This window comes from Pseudorca crassidens, chromosome 20 (assembly GCF_039906515.1).
Source record: "Pseudorca crassidens isolate mPseCra1 chromosome 20, mPseCra1.hap1, whole genome shotgun sequence".
NCBI classification, from domain to species: domain Eukaryota; kingdom Metazoa; phylum Chordata; class Mammalia; order Artiodactyla; family Delphinidae; genus Pseudorca; species Pseudorca crassidens.
In genome coordinates this window covers 62728399-62748410 of record NC_090315.1, presented here as the reverse complement: position 1 = coordinate 62748410, position 20012 = coordinate 62728399, and the positions used below count along the sequence as shown (strand labels likewise).

Sequence of the window (20012 nt, the reverse complement as noted above, 5' to 3'; positions counted from 1 at the left end):
CTGTCACTCCAGTGGTAAGCTTGCAGGACCCAAGCCACCAGGTCAGCTCGGTCAAGTCCCTGCTCTGCACTTAGTTACCATGAAGCCCTGGAGCCTCCACTTCCCCTGCTGTTGGGTTGGTACAGGAAGTTCTCAGCACAGTCACTGCTGCCATCCATATGAGGCTGAGGGCCCTCTACATGTGGTGTCCCGTCCAGCAGACCCTCGGCCATACCCTCCGAGCCCAACTAAGGCCCAGATGAAGCCTCACTTCGCTGGGTGGCCTCACTGGGGACCCAGGTCCCCCTCCCTGCTCTCACTCCAGGACGCCCTCACCCACAGTCAAAGCGAGTTCGTGGCCAGGCCCACACTCCACCCCTGAGTGGGGAGAAGGAAGGGGCTGGGGGGCAAAGTGCCTTCAGGCAAGTGGTGCAGGAGCTCACCCATCACCCCTCGTGGTCCGTCCCTGGGAGCGTGGTCATGGGTCACGTGCAGCTGCAGTGCTTCCTGTGAGGACGCAAGCTCTCTGCCGTGAGCACTGAAGCAGGAAACCCTGAGTGATCTTTCCGAGGCTGGAAGACTCCCCGGTCGTTGGGACGAGAGATAAAGCCAGAAGGTGGGTTCTTGCTGGGACGGGCCTTCTCTAGACCCAGCTTGGGGACAGCAAGGGTGGGACAAGGGGCCCCGTGGAGACTGTGCAGCCGAGTGACAAGCCCACGTTCACCCGGCGGGAGGCCTTTGAGGGGTCTGTGACGGAGGAAGCCCACCCCATGAGACAACAGAGGGTTTCAGGGACACACGGCAGCAAAATCAGGGGAAATATGAAGACTCTGGGAAACTAAAGTACGAATATCAAAGAAACTCTTACTGCCCTGAAGGTTCCCCCTGACATGAGCGGGGGACAGCTCCAGGACTGCAAAGGTTTTTGTGGTTTCAAGCAGCAGAGACCCTGCTCCACAGCAATGGGGCTGGGGGGCTCGGGGGGCCACAGGCAGAATCCCACAGAGATGGGTCGACAAGGGCCACAAAGCATGGGGGCCCTTCGGGGATCGTGGGGCTGCTGTTGTCCGGGGTCGCCTGCTGGCGGCCGCACCCCTGCCGTGTCCCTGCTGCTCACAGACCCTCCCCCGCGGCTGCTCTGGCCCCATTCCCTTCATGCTCCCAATTCGTGCCCCTGAAAGCAGCAACCTGACTGACTGCTCCTGATTCCGGGGCCAGCAGGACTCCCTCCAGCTCTCCCTCCCCAGGCGCCAGCCTACTCACAGACTTGGCGGCGCCCCAGCAGCTGCTTGTCCGGAAGCTTCTGTTGGTCTCACGAGGCACCACAGGCAGCACTGCCGTGTCCATATACCCATCGTTTCCGACCGACACCTGGGGATGGACGCTGAGGTTCACGGGAGGTACTGGGCATTTCGTAGCAAAGGGAGCTGTGAGAGGATGTGCTCTGTCCCCTTCTGGCCTGCGACCAGCAGCCACTAACGCTTCCTCCTGGGCCTCCACGCCACTCACCAGGCAGCACAGGCTGTGCTCGGATCGCCCTCCTGACGCGCAAAGCCATTTGGGGTCCTCTCCGCGGACCAGCCACCAGAGGCTTGGTTCTAGCAACCAGGACCCACTGCCCCGAACCCGTCGGCCCAGCCTCACCACTTCTCTCCCTCTGGTTTGTGTGCTCAGCCCCAGCTCCCGCAGCGTGGCCAGGGTCCAGACAGGACTCCCCTGACAACGGTAGGGGAAAAGGGAGGACAGAAGGGACCCGAGAGCAGTGCGACAGATGGAAAGATGGGATATAGAAGACAGCCCTCCCCTCAGCCACCTAACAGTTTCTCAGCCCCTGAAGTTAATGGTGCACAGAGTTCCTATAGTGACAGTCACATCAAAGGATGACGTGAAGATTTCTGAGAAAGTAAACAAATCATTTGGGAATAATTATAAGACTTTGGTGAAGTGTTTGAGCTGCCACTTACATCACCTGATGCAGTTTTGTTATCTTCATAGTGAGTAGACTAAAAAGCGAAGATATTTAATTTTAGAGTCTTTTTAAATACATTTATTTACTATTTATTTATTTATTTTTGGCTGCCTTGGGTCTTTGTTGCCGTGCGCAGCCTTTCTCTAGCTGCAGCGAGCGGGGGCCGCTCTTTGTTGCGGTGCACGGGCTCTAGGTGCACAAGCTTCAGTAGTTGTGGCCCGTGGGCTCAGTAGTTGTAGCTCGCGGGCCGTAGAGCACAGGCTCAGTAGTTGTAGTGCATGGGCTTAGTTGCTCCACGGCGTGTGGGATCTTCCCGGACCAGGGCTCGAACCCGTGTCCCCTGCACTGGCAGGTGGATTCTTAAGTACTGCACCACCAGGGAAGTCCTTAATTTTAGATTTTATATTAATTTGTTTGGTCGTGCTGGTTGTTAGCCGTTGACACCATCAACTCTTCTCCCCTTTGTCCCCACAGGAACCTCTGCAGATGGCGATAAGGATACGAACAACATGGCCACTGCCTACATCCTCAGGCAAGCCCCTCAGTGCCACATCACAACACGTTCACCATCAACCGGCACAGGGGAACCATCGGTGTGCCCACTGCTGGGCTGGAGTGACAGGTCAGGGGTCAGGAGGGGGCCACCCAGTGATGCAATCAAATCTACATTTGTCCCAGCTGGTGAGGCACAGACACAACCCGATCAGAACAGGCACCAGCGGTAAAGACGTAAACATAAGACATGACGCCATAAAACTCCTAGAAGAGAACGTAGGGAAAACATTCTCTGACATAAATCATACCAATGTTTTCTTAGGTCAGTCTCCCAGGGCAATAGAAACAAACATACAGACAAAAAACCCAAATAGGACCTAATCAAACTTACAAGCTTTTGCACAGCGAAGGAAACCATAAACAAAACGAAAAGACAACCTACACAATGGGAGAAAATATTTGCAAACGATGAGACCTACAAGGGCTCAACTTCCAAAATATACAAACAGCTCATACAACTCAGCAACAAAAAAACAAAACAACCCAATCAAAAAATGGGCAGAAGACCTAAACAGACATTCCTCCAAAGAAGACATACAGGGGACTTCCCTGGTGGTCCACTGGTTAAGACGCTGAGCTCCCAATGCATGGGGTCCGGGTTTGATCACTGGTCAGGGAACTAGATCTTGCATACCACAGCGTAAGATCCTGCATGCTCTAACAAAGATCCCGCACGTGGCAACGAGGATCCCGCGTGCCACCAAATAAATAAATAAATATTTTTTAAAAAGAAAAGGAAGAAGAATACATGAAAAGATGCTCAACATCGCTAATTATTAGAGAAATGCATATCAAAATTGCAACGAGGTACCACCTCACACCGGTCAGAATGGCCGTCCTTAAAAACTCTACAAATAATAAATGCTGGAGAGGGTGTGGAGAGAAGGGAACCCTCCTACACTGTTGGTGGGAATGTAAATTGGTGCAGCCCCTACGGAGAACAGTATGGAGGTTCCTCAGAAAACTAAAATAGAACTACCACATGATCCAGCAATCCCACTCCTGGGCATATGTCCAGACAAAACTATAATTCAAAAAGATACATGCACCCCTATGTTCATAGCAGTACTATTCACAATAGCCAACACATGGAAGCAACCTAAATGTCCACCAACAGATGAAGGAATAAAGAAGATGTGGTACGTATATACAATGGAGTACTGCTCAGCCATAAAAAAGAATTAAATAAGGCCATCTGCGGCAACATGGATGGACCTGGACACTATCATACTCAGTGAAGTAAGTCATACAGAGAAACACAAATACTGCATGGAATCATTTATATGTGGAATGTATACATGACACAAATGAACCTTTCTATGAAACAGAAACAGACTCACGGACATAGAGAACAGACTGGTGTTTGCCAGGGGGAAGGGCTGGGGGAGGGATGGAGTGGGAGGTTGGGGTGAGCAGATGTGAGCTTCTGTATACAGAATGGATAAACAACGTGGTCCTACCGTACAGCACAGAGAACTACATTCAGTACCCTACGGTAAAGCGTAATGGAAAAGATTATTTTTAAAAAAGAATGTATACATGTGTATAACTGAATCACTTTGCTGTGCAGCAGAAATTAACACAACATTGTAAATCAACTATATGTCAATAAAAAAATATATCAGTTAAATAAAGAAGAAGACACCAGCCACTCAGAACAGACACTCAACCCATGAGAACAGACCCCAGACCAACTGGCACATGGACCAACCAGTCAGAAGAGGCGGCTGCTGCAGGCGGGGTCCTCCTGGCGCACACAGGCTGACGGTGAGCCCCGGGCGCAGTGAGCCCTGAGGGATCCCTGGAGGAAATCAGAACTGTACCCACAAGCCCCCTCCTCTAACTGGCAAAACGAAGTGGCTCTGCCTGCCACAAAATTAGACCACATCCCCTGGTGAAACCGGAAAACATTCCTGGCATCCTGACCCCGGAAGTGGTGACCACATAACTGAAGGGGTCCCAGGACCCCCCAGTTTGGTGCTGGAACTAGGAATATGTTGATCAGATCTCAATCCAGGGGAAGTCTCCTCCTGGGTCAGTTTTGGAAGGGGGTGGTATGAATTTATCAAAGTCTGCTTCTCTGCTGAGTGGTGAGCCAAGATGAGCCCTGAGGTGTGCCTGACAAGACAGCACCCGGGAAGCTAGTCACTTAGTGGAGGGAAGGCCCCCCACATTTGGTGCATCTGCTCTCTGGCGGCACCTGTGGTCCCCGCGCTGACCACCACGTGCCTGTGTGCCGGCAACCCCCAAGCTGAAGGCTTGTGGTCGCAGCCGCAATCACAGGCACCAGCAGCACCAACCCTCCCATCCTCGGCCCGACCTCGAAGTCCAGCTGAGGCCAGCGGATGCCTCGTGAACTATGTTCTACGGTGGCCCATGTGTCGCTGCTGAGCAGCAGTGTCATGATGCAGGCCAGGGGTCCTCAGCCTGGCGGAACATTAGAACCCCCTGGGACTCACTGACCCACAAATGCTCCCTGTCCCAGGGCGAGGGCAGCCAATCCTGGACCAGGCAGTGACCCGAACGGGCACACGGGTGCAGAAAGCAGAGTCCACGACACAGACAAGGTGCGGTTGTCCCGGGGCAGGGAAGGGGCCTCATCTCTGGCCAGAGCTCTCTGATGCCCCGGCTTAAGACTAAGGAGGCTTCGGGCACAGGGGTTGTGGTGGGAACAGACTCGGAGCTGCTTCGGAGACGTGCAGCGCAGGACACATGGGTGAGTGAAGGACAGAGGCAGCTTCCCGTAAAGAAACAGAGTGCACAGGCTCGGGGTGGAGGAGAGCCCGACGAGGGCTGGGAAGCAGGGCCTGGAAACCGTGCCTCTCTCTCTCCCGCGCTCTCTTCTTTCATGTCTGCCCTCTTCATCTACTTAACTCCCGCTCTGCAGCCTGCCGTCTCTGCCCGTGCGTATCTGCACACTCCTGCTGCCCATTCATTCAAGGGATACCGATGCAGCACCTACCTCTGGCCAGGTCCTATCCCAGGCACAGGAACAGCCTTGACGAAACAGACAATAACCCAGGTCCTTGGGGAGCTGAAATGCTACCGGGGCCAAATGCGCCCCTCCTGTGACCCCCACCCCTGGCTTCGCCTTCCTCAGCCTGCCGGCAGGCCCCCTGACCTCCAGCGCCCGTCACCCTCTGGCACCGCCCATCGTGTGGCCTTCTCAGCTCATAGCACCATGTGAAATGGCCTTCCCCTCGTCACCTGTGTCGCCTCAGTGTACCTGGCGATGCTCAATATTTCCTCAGTGGAGGAAGGTCCCAGCTGCCCTCATGGCCCTTCCGCTGAGTTCTGACACAGCGGCCTGGAAGGACTCCCGGGGTGGGGCGTGGAGTAGGGGCAGGGGCTCGGGCACCCTTGGTGTCATAGCGCAGCTGCAGTGCCTCAGCGGGGCCCCAGAGGCTGGTCCCACGTGGGCCTCTCCAGGGGCTCAGGGTAGGGCGGGGACCTCCCAGCGCCAGCACAGACCCAGACGGCGGCCCGACCGGCTGCCTTCTCCCTAGGACAGGAGGACGGGTGACCCTCGTTGCTGCTCAGCGTCTCGGCCACCCGGGAAGAACGGTCAGTTCCAAGGTACTGAGCACCCTGTGTGTAGTTATACGTTTTACCTGCATGATCTCAACTCCCTGAAGCAGAAACGCTTTGGGCTACCCACCTGGAAAAATCAACGCGAGTGCTTTAAAATCACTGCACTTAACACAATCCAGACGCGAAAGGCCCCACCCACCTGCCAGGCGGTCCAGCGGCAACTCCAGGGATGCAGCTTCTTTCCTCCTCAGCGTGTGTCTTCCTTAGGGCCTCTGTCTGTCCGCCCGGGGCCGGGGAGGGGGCGGGGCAGGGGGGGTGGGGTGGTGGAATGCTCCAACTCCAGCATCACACTCACCTGGTCAGAAAGGAGTGGGGAGGAGGGAGGAGCTCAAGGCCTGTGTCTGGTCTCTTTTTACAAGAGGCCCAGCAGGTAGACGTGCACTTTGTTCCCCCTCCTGGCAGCAGGGTCACAGCTCGGGGTCACGCGGCGAGCACGGCATGGCTGGCACTGGGCCTATTAGGCTGGACCCCCATGCCTACTCTTAATCAACCCACTGCCCTCCCAGAGGCACAGGGAAGGTTCCAGGTGAAGCCTGCAGGCTGGGGAGCGGGCCCTAGCAAGGCCCCAGAAGGAGCTGTGACGACGCCCTGCCCTGCCCCGCGCTCTCCCAGAATAGGTTTTCTCTCGGGGCAGAGAAGGACGGAGGGGGTAAAAGGGCACCCTCCAAAAAAGGTTTGATTGTTGTTTTTGTCAGCTTGACATTTGAGACTTCAAGTGTCCAAAGAAAGGCTACAGAATGAAAATAATCAACGCTTGTCGACACTGCTTGTCCCAGAGGTGGACCTGGTATCGTCAGTCTTTCGTGTACCGCACTAGAAAATATTCCAGTACTTGGCCTCTCTGTGCCTCAGTTTCCTCCTCTGTAAAAAGGGGGCCCTAATAGCTGCACCCCGAGCTTGTGATGGTGGTAAGTGAGCTTTGCCCTTGCAACGGGCTGAAAGCTACCGGGATTTAAAACCACGAAGCGGCACACGCCTCCCGCCCCGGACCATCCGCCTGACACACAAATGGGCCTCACTCTTTTCACTGGGCTGCACAGTTGCTGTGTGTGGCAGAGTTCATCTATTTAACTGTCCCCCGTGGGGACAGTCTGGTTGTTTCTGGTCCCGTCCCCATGGGCGTTTACCAAAACAGGTGTGTGTCTCTTTGGGGCCACCTCCTAAAAACGTGAGCCCTGCCAAACGTCACATGCATTTAAATCTCAGACAGACATTTCCTGATTGCCTGCAAAGCACTGTAACCAACACCCAAGTGTCGCTAGAAAGGTCCCCTTCCCCACCTCAGAGGGGTGTGATCCTTAACGTACAAACTGGCCCCACTCACTATCCAAATAATTAGAAAAGGCTCTTTAGCCACAAGAAAAATGACTCCACATCGAGAGCAATCCAACCCGCCAGGCAACGTCACCCAGATTTTAAACACAGAACGCCCTTATCTTTACTTATACATTATATACAGTCGGTTCCGTGTGTACATCGTGGACTATTGCGAAACAATGATGGACTCGTGCCCGTCGGCTCAGCCTTGTCTCTTGTTTCCTCACTTCTGCATAGCCCAGACCCTACCCTGTCAGTGTGCCGGGCCCCTGCTCCTTGGGGGTCGAGGGCCAGAGCGGGTAGGAGGAGGGGCGGGCAGTGCGACCACACGGGCCATCCGTCCCGCCTGAGGCACCACCACGTGGCCTGTCGGGGCTACCATCAAATTCCGACCTTCCCAGGGAAGAAAACAAGCTACACCGGTTCAGGGGCTCCCGGGGGTCGTCAGGCTCGCCCTGCGTCGCCCAGCGGCCGAAGTGGACCTTGGCTGGACCTACCCGCCCCGCCAGAGCCCCACCCCCTCCCCGCGCCCCTCCCCATCCGGTCCCGCCCAGCACTCAACCCCAACGTCCCCCGAGCCCCGCCCCCGCCCCGCCCCGCCCCGCCCCCCAGGGCCGCTCCACTTCTGGGCCGGGAGGAGCCTCCACGGTCCCAAAGGTTGTGCACCCCGATCGCCTACCCCTCCGCTCCCCCCCCCCCCGTGAAGCCCCCTGGGCCCCTCCAGGTGGGCACCGAGGTGAAGCCGCTGCGAACCAGACCGGCCTCACCCCTCCCTGTGGTTCCGCCCCGAGTTTGGTCAGACACGTGGCCCCCGGGGCCAGGGAGGGGCCCGGGGAGGTTCTGGGGGTGGTGGCAGCGTGGTGTCGCCACCTCGCCAACCCCAGTCCGGCCCGGCATGAGCTCCGGGGTCGCCCTGCGGCTGCGGACACTCCAGCGACACCTGGGCTCCCCGGAGGTAGGGGGACAGGCCCGAACTCGGAGCCCCTGAACTCTCCTCCACCTGGGGCTAAGGGGACAGAGCTGAGTTCCGGGAGAAGAACCCCGTGTGGCCACCCACAGCCGGCAATGACTGAGGGAGAGGGCCCTGGGTGTGGAGACCCCGTCAGTGCTGGGGGGAGGGGGCTGCTGGGGGAGGAGGGGGACAGGTCAGCGACCTGCATGGCAGTGTGTCACCGCAGCCTGCGCGGGCTGCTCGGCAATTCCACCCGCAGCTCCTCACCCAGGGCCCAGGGGCAGTTTGGGACTTTGTCCCCCGGGGCTGTTGACACCGACTCCGCTGCAGGTGTGGACACAAGGCAGCTTCCCTGTCCCTCTCGTGGCCCAGGGCAGAGGTATGGAGCCGGGCAGCAGCCCGCTGACCACCCACGTACTGGACACTGCCTCAGGGCTTCCGGCTGAGGGCCTCTGCCTCCGTCTGTCCAGGCTCGAGGACCATGGCCAGCAGTGGACCGAGCTGAGGAAAAGGTAGGAGGGCGGTCTGGGGCAGGATTTGAGTCCAGATCACCTCCCCGCCCCACGCCAGGGCAAGGGGTGCGGGCCTGGAGGGCAGGGAGCAGGGCTCGCCACAGCCGGACGGTCCCCCTGCAGACTCTCGGGGCCGCGCTTTCAACAGGCTGCGTAGTCCTGGTCAGGGCCACAGAACGTGCTGGGACAGCTCACAGCCCAAGTGCCCGCTGCAGGGGGAAGAGGGGTGTGTCTCTTCCTGCAGGCTGGGCCGGCCGAGGCCTGAGGTGGGACCTGAAGGGCCTGGTTGTCACTGACTGACGGGTGGCCTGTGCGGGGCAGCAGGCGGGCACTGGACGTTCTCTATATTCTCACTGCACCCTGTGTGCAGACACCACAGGCACCCCTTTCCTAGACTGGGGGGCGAGGGGGGACGGCTGGGGCAGCAGGAGGTGTCCGCTGCCTGGCAGCGCTACCCCTGCCCCAGGCCCAGGCTCTGCTGGGGGACGCCCAGCCCAGACTGGCAGGTGTCATGGGTCAGCTGTGAGCAGTTTCCCCCGACCCTCCCGCTGGTGTGGGCTGGTTGGCTGGACCCCAAAGGTTCCAGGCCTGAGGGTATGGAGCCTTCAGAAAAGCCGGGGGTCCAGGCCCCATCTGCGCTTGGAGGAACACATGGAGTCCAGGGCGGGGGGCGTACAGATCCACTCCCAACCACACCCCCTAAACTGCGCTGGTAAATGCCACCCTTTCTGATCACAGCGCAGATGCTTGCGAGCACGGCTGCAGGTGCCGGGGGCTCCGAGGGAGCAGAGGCCCTCAGGGCCTCCACTGGTGCCGCTGGAAACAGGCCACCACGCGGATGGCGATTTGGGTACAGTCACTGAACCAGAAAGCCACACGCAGTATATTAAACAAAAAGTACACGTTATAAAACAGTGTGACTAGTACAACCCGTTCTTAAAGTTTGCAAATGAGCATATTTACACATAGAGAAAATCTGAAAGGTATACATGCCAGATATAAAGCGATTATTGCTCACGGGGTAGATTGTGGGAGCTTTCTCCCTTCTGCTTCTCTGTGATTTCTCAAACAGTGCGCAGCGTCCCTGGGCTGCTCCAGAGCCCCAGGTCCTGGAGGCTGTCCTGCTCCATAGCCGCCCAGGCCCGCTCACCCGAGTCCCAGTCAGGCTGCGGGGACATCGGAGGCCGGTGGGCACGCAGCCCCGGGGGACCCAGGCCGGGAGCTCCTCAGCCCCCTCTGCAGGGACCCCCCCTTTCTCCCCCCAGCTACACGGACCCTGACGGCCGCTGCCCTGGGCTCCTGCTGCCAGGCCAGATGAAGGCGGGCACCTACAAGCTGTCCTTCGACACTGAGGGCTACTGGCAGGAGAGGGGCCAGGAGAGCTTCTACCCGTACGTGGAGGTGAGGGCCAGGCGGGTGGAGGCCCATGACTCACCGTGACCCGCAGGCCGGCCCTGCGCCTCCACTACCTCGCACCTGCTTTGGGCTCCCAGAAGAAAGGGGTGCCGGGCTTGACCACGTCACACCCGTCCCTGACCTGCTCCGGGGTCAGGCTGACTCAGCCCCTGCGGACAGAGGTTCACCCAAGCCCCGTCCAGCTCACTGTCCCTCTTCAGTTGACCTGTTCGGGCGGGACCCCTTGGGAACCTGCAGGCCCAGGGCCCCTCAGATCGAGTGCTTTCTCTGGGGAGGACCCAGCCACACCCACCACCCCCCAGCTGGCCCTGGGGCTCCTGCCCCCCAACTGCATCCCCAGGTCAGCCGTCTGGGCTGCTGAGTCCATGGCAGCACTGAGGCCAGGCTGAGTGCGCTCCATGCTGGCCCCTGGCTCCCCCGGTGTCCCCTCTGCCCGCAGGTCGTTTTCACCATCACAAACGAGACCCACAAGTTCCACGTGCCGCTGCTGCTGAGCCCGTGGTCTTATACCACGTACCGAGGGAGCTAGCGGCTGACCGGCAGCCGGCCTGCGAGCCCGGACCCGTCACCACGGCAGGCTGAGCCGCCCCCGACCAGCAGGGCAGGCTTGTTGCTCACGGGCACCAGGGTCACACTTCCCGGGGACGTTCTGGCCCCGATTCCCCAGTGGCAGCTGTCACTCGGGCTTCAATAAAGTTGCTGCTGGCATCTGCGAGGCGGCTGCGGTCACTAGGCACGCTCGGCTGGAGCTGCCCAGCCCCAGGTGGGATGGGGGCGGGTGTGCGCACAGAGCTGGTGGGCTCGGGGAAGGGGCCGGACGGCATCGTGCGCCCTGGGGGCGCCTCTCCACACAGCCACGCAACAGGACACGCAGCACTTGTGAAAACCTTCATTTGCTGACGACGCACATCTACAAAACGAATACCTGCCGTCCTCGGTGCGTGAGGTGGGTGTCATCCGGGCAGTGGCCCCGGGCAGGGGCTACGTTGGGGTGCCCACGAGTCCTGCAGGGCCCTGGCCCAGCGTCTGCCCGATCACGGCCGTCTCCAGGGGCTTGAAGCCTACGTTGTCCAGGGGGACCCCAAAGGCCAGGAGCTTCGCCTCATAGGTACGCAGCAAGTCATTGTGGGCCTGTGGGGACACAGAGGCCTCAGGGGAGGGGTAGCCGGGGCTGACCCTCGCTCAGGCCCACCCAGCCCCTTGGAGAGCTAGCCTTTACCAGGTGCTCACTACACCAGACCCAGACCCTCACACGCTTATTTAAATTTGAGAATCTAATTGGCTTTACTCATGGCAGCATCCAATCTAGTAAGCGGAAGGGTGCTCCGAGGAGCTATACAAAATGGAGGCTTTCATGGGCACGGGAGGGTGGGACAAGGAAGTTAAAAGGGTGGGCACCTTCCCTTAGGGGAGGCAGGGGGTCTTAGGCAGATCACCTCCCACTGCTGATGGGTTTAAATTTCCACTCTAGGGAGAGGCTAAAACTTCAATCAGGTATTAAGTCTTGGTAGGGTTCACATAAGTGACTCCGTTTAGGACCTGTTGTTTCTTTTTAACAGTCCCCCCTTTTGATCAAACTCTTAGCCTGAGAGATATCAAAATTTTAAGGCATTAGTGCCGCTCACAGCTTTTGCTGATTCTGTTTGGGTTTTTGTTTTTGTTTTCCCGAATCTCTGGGATTCACAGGTCAAGACTTTGGGTTCACATTTTTTAAGTCCGTCATTCCCCACGTCTTTTCCAATATTCCAGTCTTAAGGAGATCATTTGCTTGGTGGTTAGTGGCTGCAAACATGCATTTAAAGCTTTTGGGAAGACATAATGCACCAGGAGTATGATTATGATTATTATAAGGAGGACAAACCCCAGTGTTTGGAGTCCTCAAGACCAAACCAATCAAAGGCCCCACGGAAGGGGCCATCCTTTTAAGCCAAGTGACTTGCCCAGGGGTCTTATGTAGCTGAGTTTCCACCTCCGCACAAGAGTGGGTCCAGATGAGCCGGTGGTGATGGCCATGCACAGACACCTCCTGGCTCAGCTGGAAGACAACCAGAGGCTTTCCTTCTGTCGAGAACAACTCTGGCCCGAGTCTGAGGACTTTTGTCGGGCGCTACCCAACCACTTCCTGTGCGGGACCTCGGGTAACCCACAATGGAAGATGCCCCCACCATCCCTGTTTCACGGCTGGGGAGACTGAAGAGGGTGTGCGCTCAGAGCAGGACTGTGGTTTCAGTTCCTAGTCCCTTGCAAGCATTTCTCACTCAGGCTCAGCATCCCCGCCTTCTCAGGGATGACCCCCCTGCCTTGTCTACTGGCATCTATTCCCTTCCCCCATCCCAGAAATGCCGAAATCTGGGCAACAGCGCTGGCAGGGCCAACACAGACAGGGTTTCTGTGCCCCCATCCTTTAAAAGCAGATGTTTTTAAAAGGGCACATTTCGCCAGACGGTTGCAAGCGTTTGAAGAGCTGATGCATGCTACGTGCTCAGAGCCTGGCCGGACGCAGAGCAAAAGCTCAAAGGGGCTCCTTGTCCCCGGCATCGGCAAGACAAGGTACTGGGAGCTGAGAGCAAAGGGTGAGCCAGGGCCGGGCTCCAGCACGACTCAGGGGCTGGGCCCTGGCCCTCACCCACCTCTGGGGTTCAGCCCTCCCCGCAGTCAGATGTGGGTTACGGAAATTCCCCCAAGAATGCATATAAGTATCAGGGGTTCCCAGAGCACCTGGGGAGGGCCCTGTGGGCAGGGAAGGCCCAGGGGACTTGGTCACCATGGAGCCCAGTGCCCATGACGGGCACTGCCTTCACGCTGGGGCTCCACAGCCCAGGGCTCACATCTGAGTCACGCGCGCGGGGTGCTCGCCCTCGGGAAGCGCGTCTGCAGGCAGCACTGTGTCTGCGTCCCCACGGGCCAAGCACTGACAGAGCTGCGGGCTCAGCCACAGAGCTGGGGACGCTGGGTGCAGGCACAGACGGCACCAGGGTCAGGGCACTGCACTCCCCAGCTGCAGGAGGCCTCTGTGTGGCTTTCACCAGACTCAGAAAGGCCTTGGAAGACGTGGATGTGACTCTGAGGGAGCAGAGACCCCCCCCGCCCCAAACCGCCCCAGAGGCCAGGGTAGCGCCGTGGCACCAGAGCAAGGGCCGGACAGGGACACAGGGACAGCCTGCTGGACAGGACGCCACGCATGCACTGGGCAGGCCCCATCAGGGACACCAGGACAGCGTCGGAGCCATGCGGATGTACTCCAGGCCACCTGCAGGCCAAGTGACCCTGAGCAGGCGCAGACGGCCTCAGACTGTGTCAGCACCCAAAGGTAAAGATCAGGTGGGGTCCTGGGTGAGGAAGGGGCCTGAGGGAGGGGTGTGGAGCCCCGGGCAGCTGGCAGAACATGGGGGAGGGGTGGGGGTCTCCTCGCACCTTGCAGACCCGGGCCAGCTCGTACTGCAAGTCCTTGATGGTGCTGTTCTTCGATTCCAGAACGTCCTGAGGAAAGGAAGGTGTCAGGACGTCCACACGGGGAGCGGCTGGTGTGGAAAGGTCTCCAATGGAGACAGATCTGCGTCCCCGTAAGGAAGCTGCCCAGAGGGTGAGAAGGGGCAGCCTGGCCTGCTTCTGGGGCCACCCCGGCTGCCAACGCCATCCCAGGGAAAACCCCCTCGATTCCCCACCTGCCCTGCCCTGGCCCCCAGGCACAGCCATGGTGACTGCCATGGACGGCCGAGTTTTTATCCCCTCACCCTGGTCGCTGGCAGCACTGGGTCGCTGGCCCAGCTGCAAGACCGGCTGTCCTTCCCAAGAGGAGAGCAGGAAAGCCCTCCTCCCCTTTGTGATCCACACACAAGAGGGACAAGAACAGAGACGAGCCCCCAGACTCAGGACATGGTGATGCCAGCCCAGACGAGGCCCCACCATGAGGCTGCACTACCCCAGCCCCGAGAGCCGAGCCTGGGTAACTTGGGTCCTCCAGGCACTGCCACCCACTGAGCCAGGGCCATCGCTCCCCTGTGAGCAAACACCTGGTCTCAGCCAGAACCTTGGGCATGACATCACCTCGGACCCCAGCCCCCTCCTCCACTGGTGATGAGTCATCCTGTCAGCCCTGCCCACCCTCTCCTGCCCTCCTGTTGCCATCTGAGGCCTGTAACCTCTGTGTGAATGAAGAGTAGGGGCAGACAGGGCCCTCCAGCATGGAAGGACCTTCCGTGGAGTCACGGAGGCCAGCTGTGGTCTGTGTCCGTCTCCTAGACCCCCAAGGAAACCATACCTGGGGCCACCTCAGGCCTGGCCGCTACAGGTCACCCAACTGGCCAGGATCCCAGAGCCAGGCCACGCTTCCCTAGCAGCACCAAAGACCCCTTGTCCGTCATCACCCGTTCTCTTCTGTGGCACGTCCCACCCAGGTCAGGGAGCAGAGGGACAAGGCCAGTTCCAGGTAAGGTCACCGCCAGGGGCATCAGGGCTTCTGCCTGCTGAGCCAGCGGCAGTGGCAACTGCCGTCCTGAGTCCTCAGCTCACCCTGCTGGCTTGTGGGCACCAAGGCCTCGTCTGTCTTTTTACTGCTGTGCCCCATGCCCAGGACAGTCCCAGCCCAGAGGAAAGCCACACACGACTGCAGACTCTCGAGTGAACAGACGCTCCAGCCTCCGTTCAGATGTGACTCCCTCTGGGAAGCCTTCCCAGCAGCCGTCACAAAGGCCACCCACGGCCCTGCATTCCCCCTGCCACGGCCTCAGCCAGCACATCTCAGTGTCCCAGGCGGACGGCGGCCGTGGCCTTGGCTGAGAGGCTAAGCTGGAGTGGGCAGTGGACTCGGGCTCGAAGGTGCCGGGAGGCGAAGGAGGGGCCGGGGAAGGCCTCAGAGACACCAGGGCAGAGCCCGGGAACCTGGGGAGCCCGATGGCTCACACAGGCCTGGGCGCTCGGGCCAGCAAACCACAACAGCCCCTCCCCGAGGTGAACTGAGACTCTCCACTGAGGGACGGAGGCTGGAGCACAAGACAGGAGCCCCGACCGGAGCCCAGGCCGCCGGAAGCCCCTCCCCGGGGCCCCTGGGACCGACCTCCAGCTTGCGGGACACGAGGGTCAGGGCCGCAGGGTCCAGGTTGGAGGCCGCCAGCACCTCGTTGAACTGCACCTCCTTCTTCTCCACCGCGGTGGCCAGGGCCTGTACCTTGCGCTCCAAGACGAGGTTCTTGAGGCCCACCTTCTGCTGCACCTCCAGGATGGCTGCGGTGAACTTCCGGTACAGCCCGTCCCGCTCCTGCTGCACCTGCGGGATGGGCCCGGGCTTCTCACTGGCAAGAAGGCCCTCCCGGCTCTGCCCCGAGGCCACGGCACAGCACCTTCACCAGCGCCCGGCCACGGGCAGGTGGGTCTGAATCTTCTACGCTGCCTGAACCCCACTCTGTGACCGAATTAGAGGTGTGCGGCTGTCCACATCATGGGCGGCAGGAGGAACCACCTCTGGGAAGGTGTCTCAGCAAGCCACAGGGACCCTAGTACGAGCTGCACAGACCCCCTGCCCTGGGTCTGGGCAGCAGGCTCGGGACCTGATCCTCCCCGTGAGGTCCAGGGCCTCAGACCCAGCAGTGTTGGGGTGGGGGCCCCTTGGAGGTCCACTCCCTCTGCCAGCCCCAGACCCTGGAACACAGGTCTAGAGCGAGCACTGGAGCCACCCACCTGTCCACCAAGGACAGTGTCCTTTTCATCTCCTTTAACTTTTAACTGTGCACCATTAAACAATCAAGACTGAGCAGGGGTGTAAAAAGGGAAAAGTAAACGCTCCTCAACCCCACTTCCCAGAGGCCACCATCTGAGCATTTGCTGGGACTCCTTCCAGAATGCTCTGCACTGCCGTAAAAACACATCACTGCTAGGAAGAGGAGAGGGCTGTGCTGAAACCCTGTAGGACCGTGTCTTTCTAACTACAGGATCGTATTCTCAAGATGTGCTTCGATCCAGTCCCCGTCCTCTGCTCTTTAAAACGTGACGAGTCTGGTTTCGTAGGGGCGCTGCCTGCCTCCCCTGCCGCAGACGACATGCAGACAGAAGAGAAGGTGGTAGAGTCCCCTCCCCACTCACGCCACCTTGCAGCGGGGAGCCGCGTCTCCCTGGTTGCCTACGGACCCTCCCCTCAGCTGCCCTCAGCCTCCGGGACCCTCGGAGGCTCCTTGAGGATGACTCTTGCTCTGACCGCTTACGGGATGTCCTTTCCACTGTCAGTCTGCGGCCGTAGCTGTGCTAACGGCTCACACAGAGGGGGCGGCTCTGCCCTCGGCCAGGCCCGGGGCCAGACCCCGGGACCTGCAGGCAGGGAGGGCCATCTCTGCAGAAAAGCACGTGCAGTGAGACACCTGCCTGCCACCCACTCACATCAGCGAAGACCTGGTGCCGGCGGAAGTGGCCCCTTGGGCACTGTGGGTGGGGCCACAACTCTGAACATCCCTCCCGGCAGGCTATCTGCACCCTGAACGTGAACCTTCTCGCCCAGCAGTTCCCCTGCTAGGAATCGACTTCCCTGAAAGGGATACACAGTTGCACAAAGACTAACTTAAAAGGATGCTTGTAACAGCAAAGGACTGAAACAGAGATTTCAAATGTGACCCGATCGGAGAGACGGCACACAGGCTGAGACGAGAACATGGGCGCTCCAGACGCCCTCACTTCTGGGAAGCGGTGTCCCTACGCCGGGACACACAAGAGTGTGGGAGGAGAGTCAGGAAGCTCTGACCACTTGTGAGGACCAGCGCACGGCCCCAAGGCCCTCATGTTTGCACCCACAGGCTTGCTTACAACGCACACATAAAGATTTCGGACTTAGAAACACACACACAGATGAAGAAAGTCCTTCCTTCAAGGGGCCAGGCCACCTCCACGCTTCAGAGGAGAGCCCCAGGGGACAGCCGTGGGCACCACCCACTCCCTACCACTGACCGCCCTCTGAGACCCGGGCTGGCCGCCCACCGAGAGCCGCGCAGAACGAGGAGGGCCACGGGACCTCCAGCTGCCAGAGCCGGGCGCCCAGCCCGGCACCCAGGCGTCCCGGGAGCTTGCCTGGATGAAGCGCTGCTCCAGAACCTCGTGCTCCCACTGCAGGCTCTTCAGCTCCTCCTCGGTGACTTTCAGACGGGCTTTCGTGCACTGGAGAGAAAATGGGGATGGAGGAGAGAGCACTCCCGACTCAGGCACCCACACAATGCAGCTCCCGAGCAACAGCCAGGCCAGGTGAGCGTCAGAGGGAACCAGCTCCCAGGCCTGAGGGGCTGAGCCACCGGGGCAGCCCGCCGGGGCCACCCATCTCCCAGAACAGGTGCCAGCCTCACGTGCCCCAGGGCCACCAGGCCCAGGAAGGAGGGGCTTAGCGCCCCTGCCCTTCCTGCCCCGAGGGCCAGGCTCCGCTCTGGTCCTCAGGAGACGCCTCCCTGCCCTTCCTGCCCTTCCACACCCAGGAGGAGGTGCCAGGGAGGGCCAGGAATCAGGCAGAAACCCACCAGCAGGATCTGCTTGTCCCTCTTGTAGCCCCCGAGCTGCTTCTGCATCTCGCTCATCTCGTCCCGAGCCTTCTGCAGGGGGTCTGCCAGGAGCCTGTTCTGCGTGGACACCTCCATCATCTCCTTCTCCAGGTGCCTCTCTTTCTTCCGCATGGCCTCCATCTGCTCCTGTGGGCGCGAGGGGTGGGGGGTCGGCAGGCAGGACCAGGGGCTCCCCTGCCCGCAGAGAATGGTCCTGCCAGCACCGTGAGGACCTACATCTGTTTTCTGTGTAAACACACAGTATTTTTTTCACAGTTTTAACTTACTCTGAATTTTCTAGTACTTCAGCCTCCGTGCAAATTGAGAGATTACACTTTGCTCATGACCCCCAGAGGACATCCTCCACGGCTGCCAGCACTTGGGTGACGATGACGCCCCTGTGCTTCCACCTGACCTTTGACATAGCCCAGTGCATACAGGTGTATCACTTCCCTGCCACATGAGGGTTAGGGCAACAGCCGGACCGCAGCCACGGCTGTAGCAGGCAACACAACTTGTGAGCTTCGATCAAGGGCAGCTGAAGGGCAGGGTCAAATGCTTCTACAAGCAGGAGTGTCGGCCCAAGGGGGCTGGGCACTCCAGCAGCACCTTGAGGGAGTTGATGAGAGCCAGGTTGTTGAGGGTGATTTCGCTGTAATAGTTCCTGATGTCCGTGAAGGCCTCCTCGTGGCGCTGCATAAGCATGCTGATCTGGCCGTTCTTCCTCTCCTCCACCTCGTGGATCTCTGTCTTCCTGCGCAGGTCAAGCTCATCCCTAAGCATCCTGACCTTCTTATCGTACTTGGCCTCGATTTCTGAAAGGCAGCAGCACACACAGCAGCTGAGCAGAATGCTGGCCCTGTGGCTACGAGAAGAGATGGCAGCTGTGCCCAGGGCCAAGAACACCCACCAGGACGAAGGCCTCACCAACAAGCGGACAGCAGGACGGGGCGGGGAGTTGCTCCTGCTCTGTGGCACCAGCGCACACACCAGCCTGCCCTCCTTGCCCGTCACAGGCATTGCTAATCAATCCCTGCCTCAGGGATCCCAACAGCCGAGTGTCACCCAGTCCCAATGGGCTCTAACCACGGCCAGCCAGCCAGACTACGGGCTCTATCAGTAAACCAAACAGACTTCCGAGGCTGGAGCCTCCGCAGGCCGGGAGACCTGGACGCTGCCCACGAGGCTGGATAACTACCGCCTGCTTCTAGGTGCCGCTTCGTGCCTGAGGGTGTGGGCGGGTACTGGGTGGTCCTCACAGCCTCCCACCTCTCATGGAATAGGGTGTTCTGGGATCCTGAAGAGCCCACCAGCCTCGCTTTGCACGTCTGAGCTGTTTTAACTGGTTTATGTGCCCGGTTAGCAAGCGCTGTTGGGCAGTCCCTTCCTGACGGGAGGGGCTCTGGGGCCGTCTTACACGGAGCGCGGGAGACGCTGACCTCGCACCTGCCGCTCAAAGTCCTTGCGTATCTTGGTGATCTCCTCAGTGTGTTTCTGCAGAGGTGGAAGTGGCCGGTCACTGGAGGTCAGACGGGACGGGACAGACGCCGGCCCCTCAGCCCGGCCCCTCGCCTCACTGGCAAGGAAAGCCCGGCTCAGTAAACCTGTGCTGCTTCTGCTGGGCCCCCCACCTCCGAGCTCATGGACCCAGCCCGGAATAACAAGGTTTGGTAAATTCCACATTTGATAATGGACTTCCCTCAGCACAGGTCACCTCGGAGCTGCAGAGAATGTTGACAGACATCCCGGCCGCTGGCCGTGCCCAGCCCTTCCCACCCTGCCCAGAGGCTGGACAGCAGGGGCCAGACCCACACAGAGCTGCCGGCTCCCCGCTGTCGGCTAACCTGCTTTGGCTTAGAACACCGTTACAAATTATTTTAATAGACAGTTATAAATTCTGAATAAAAAGTTTAAATTAGACTCTAGAGCAGTGTTTTCACTCAGAGCGGCACTCTGACCGTGTACCTACTCCACGCCCAAGGCCTCGCGTAAGCAGAGAGCCCGCACCGCTGTACTTGTTGGAAGGCAGCTCGCTCTGTGCTTCTGTCAGAAAGACCAGACCGCCCTCAAGCGTCCAAGACTTCAGCTCCCTCAAGCTTCACGGCAAAGTCTGCAGTGTTACTGATTTATTTCCAGATTCAGTTGAGGCTGGGCCGCCTCCAGACATACACAGAGGCAAGTGCACTGACAAAGTCTTTCAACCCACAGCCAGG

At 59.3% G+C, this 20012-nt stretch overlaps 2 protein-coding genes and 1 long non-coding RNA gene across 9 annotated transcripts in view; 2 read left to right on the top strand and 1 right to left on the bottom strand.

Moving 5' to 3' along the window:
• The window catches only part of GAS8 (growth arrest specific 8), a 37118-nt gene that overhangs the window by 8795 nt on the left and 8311 nt on the right, over positions 1-20012 (bottom strand). For 2 of the 5 annotated variants that reach the window (XR_010938897.1, XR_010938898.1), the window contains exons 8-16: positions 19239-19293; positions 18409-18614; positions 17779-17946; positions 17342-17428; positions 15348-15557; positions 13706-13771; positions 11217-11422; positions 6234-6389; positions 423-1350 (exon numbers count right to left, since the gene is read on the bottom strand). Coding sequence is in view for 1 of the 5 variants with exons in the window: in XM_067718171.1 (XP_067574272.1) it covers positions 11273-11422; positions 13706-13771; positions 15348-15557; positions 17342-17428; positions 17779-17946; positions 18409-18614; positions 19239-19293 (942 nt within the window). In the remaining 4 variants the exon portion in view is untranslated. Of the gene's footprint in view, positions 1-422; positions 1351-6233; positions 6390-9735; positions 11423-13705; positions 13772-15347; positions 15558-17341; positions 17429-17778; positions 17947-18408; positions 18615-19238; positions 19294-20012 lie in introns of those variants that run through there. The other 3 variants (XR_010938899.1, XR_010938900.1, XM_067718171.1) reach the window with 3 other exon arrangements.
• LOC137214418 (5-hydroxyisourate hydrolase-like) lies at positions 8083-11003 on the top strand. Of its 3 annotated transcripts, none has more exons than XM_067718193.1 (4): positions 8083-8366; positions 8694-8875; positions 10141-10266; positions 10731-11003. In XM_067718193.1, exons 1-4 carry the CDS (start codon positions 8307-8309, stop codon positions 10783-10785), a joined length of 423 nt encoding a protein of 140 aa, XP_067574294.1. In that variant the 5' UTR covers positions 8083-8306; the 3' UTR covers positions 10786-11003. The 3 variants fall into 3 exon arrangements, with proteins under 3 accessions (XP_067574294.1, XP_067574292.1, XP_067574293.1); XM_067718191.1 differs by having other exon boundaries at positions 8095-8366; positions 10141-10276; XM_067718192.1 differs by having other exon boundaries at positions 8096-8366; positions 8736-8875; positions 10141-10276.
• LOC137214422 (uncharacterized) lies at positions 17805-19719 on the top strand. The gene is made up of 2 exons (XR_010938902.1): positions 17805-17910; positions 18562-19719. It is a non-coding gene; the product is annotated as an uncharacterized lncRNA (long non-coding RNA).

Coding starts and splice junctions, on each gene's coding strand:
- LOC137214418 (XM_067718191.1), top strand. CDS start 8,307: ATGAGCTCCGGGGTCGCCCTGCGGCTGCGGACACTCCAGCGACACCTG. Junction 8,367..8,693: donor GACACCTGGGCTCCCCGGAG/GTAGGGGGACAG, acceptor ACTCCGCTGCAG/GTGTGGACACAAGGCAGCTT. Junction 10,277..10,730: donor GCTTCTACCCGTACGTGGAG/GTGAGGGCCAGG, acceptor CTCTGCCCGCAG/GTCGTTTTCACCATCACAAA.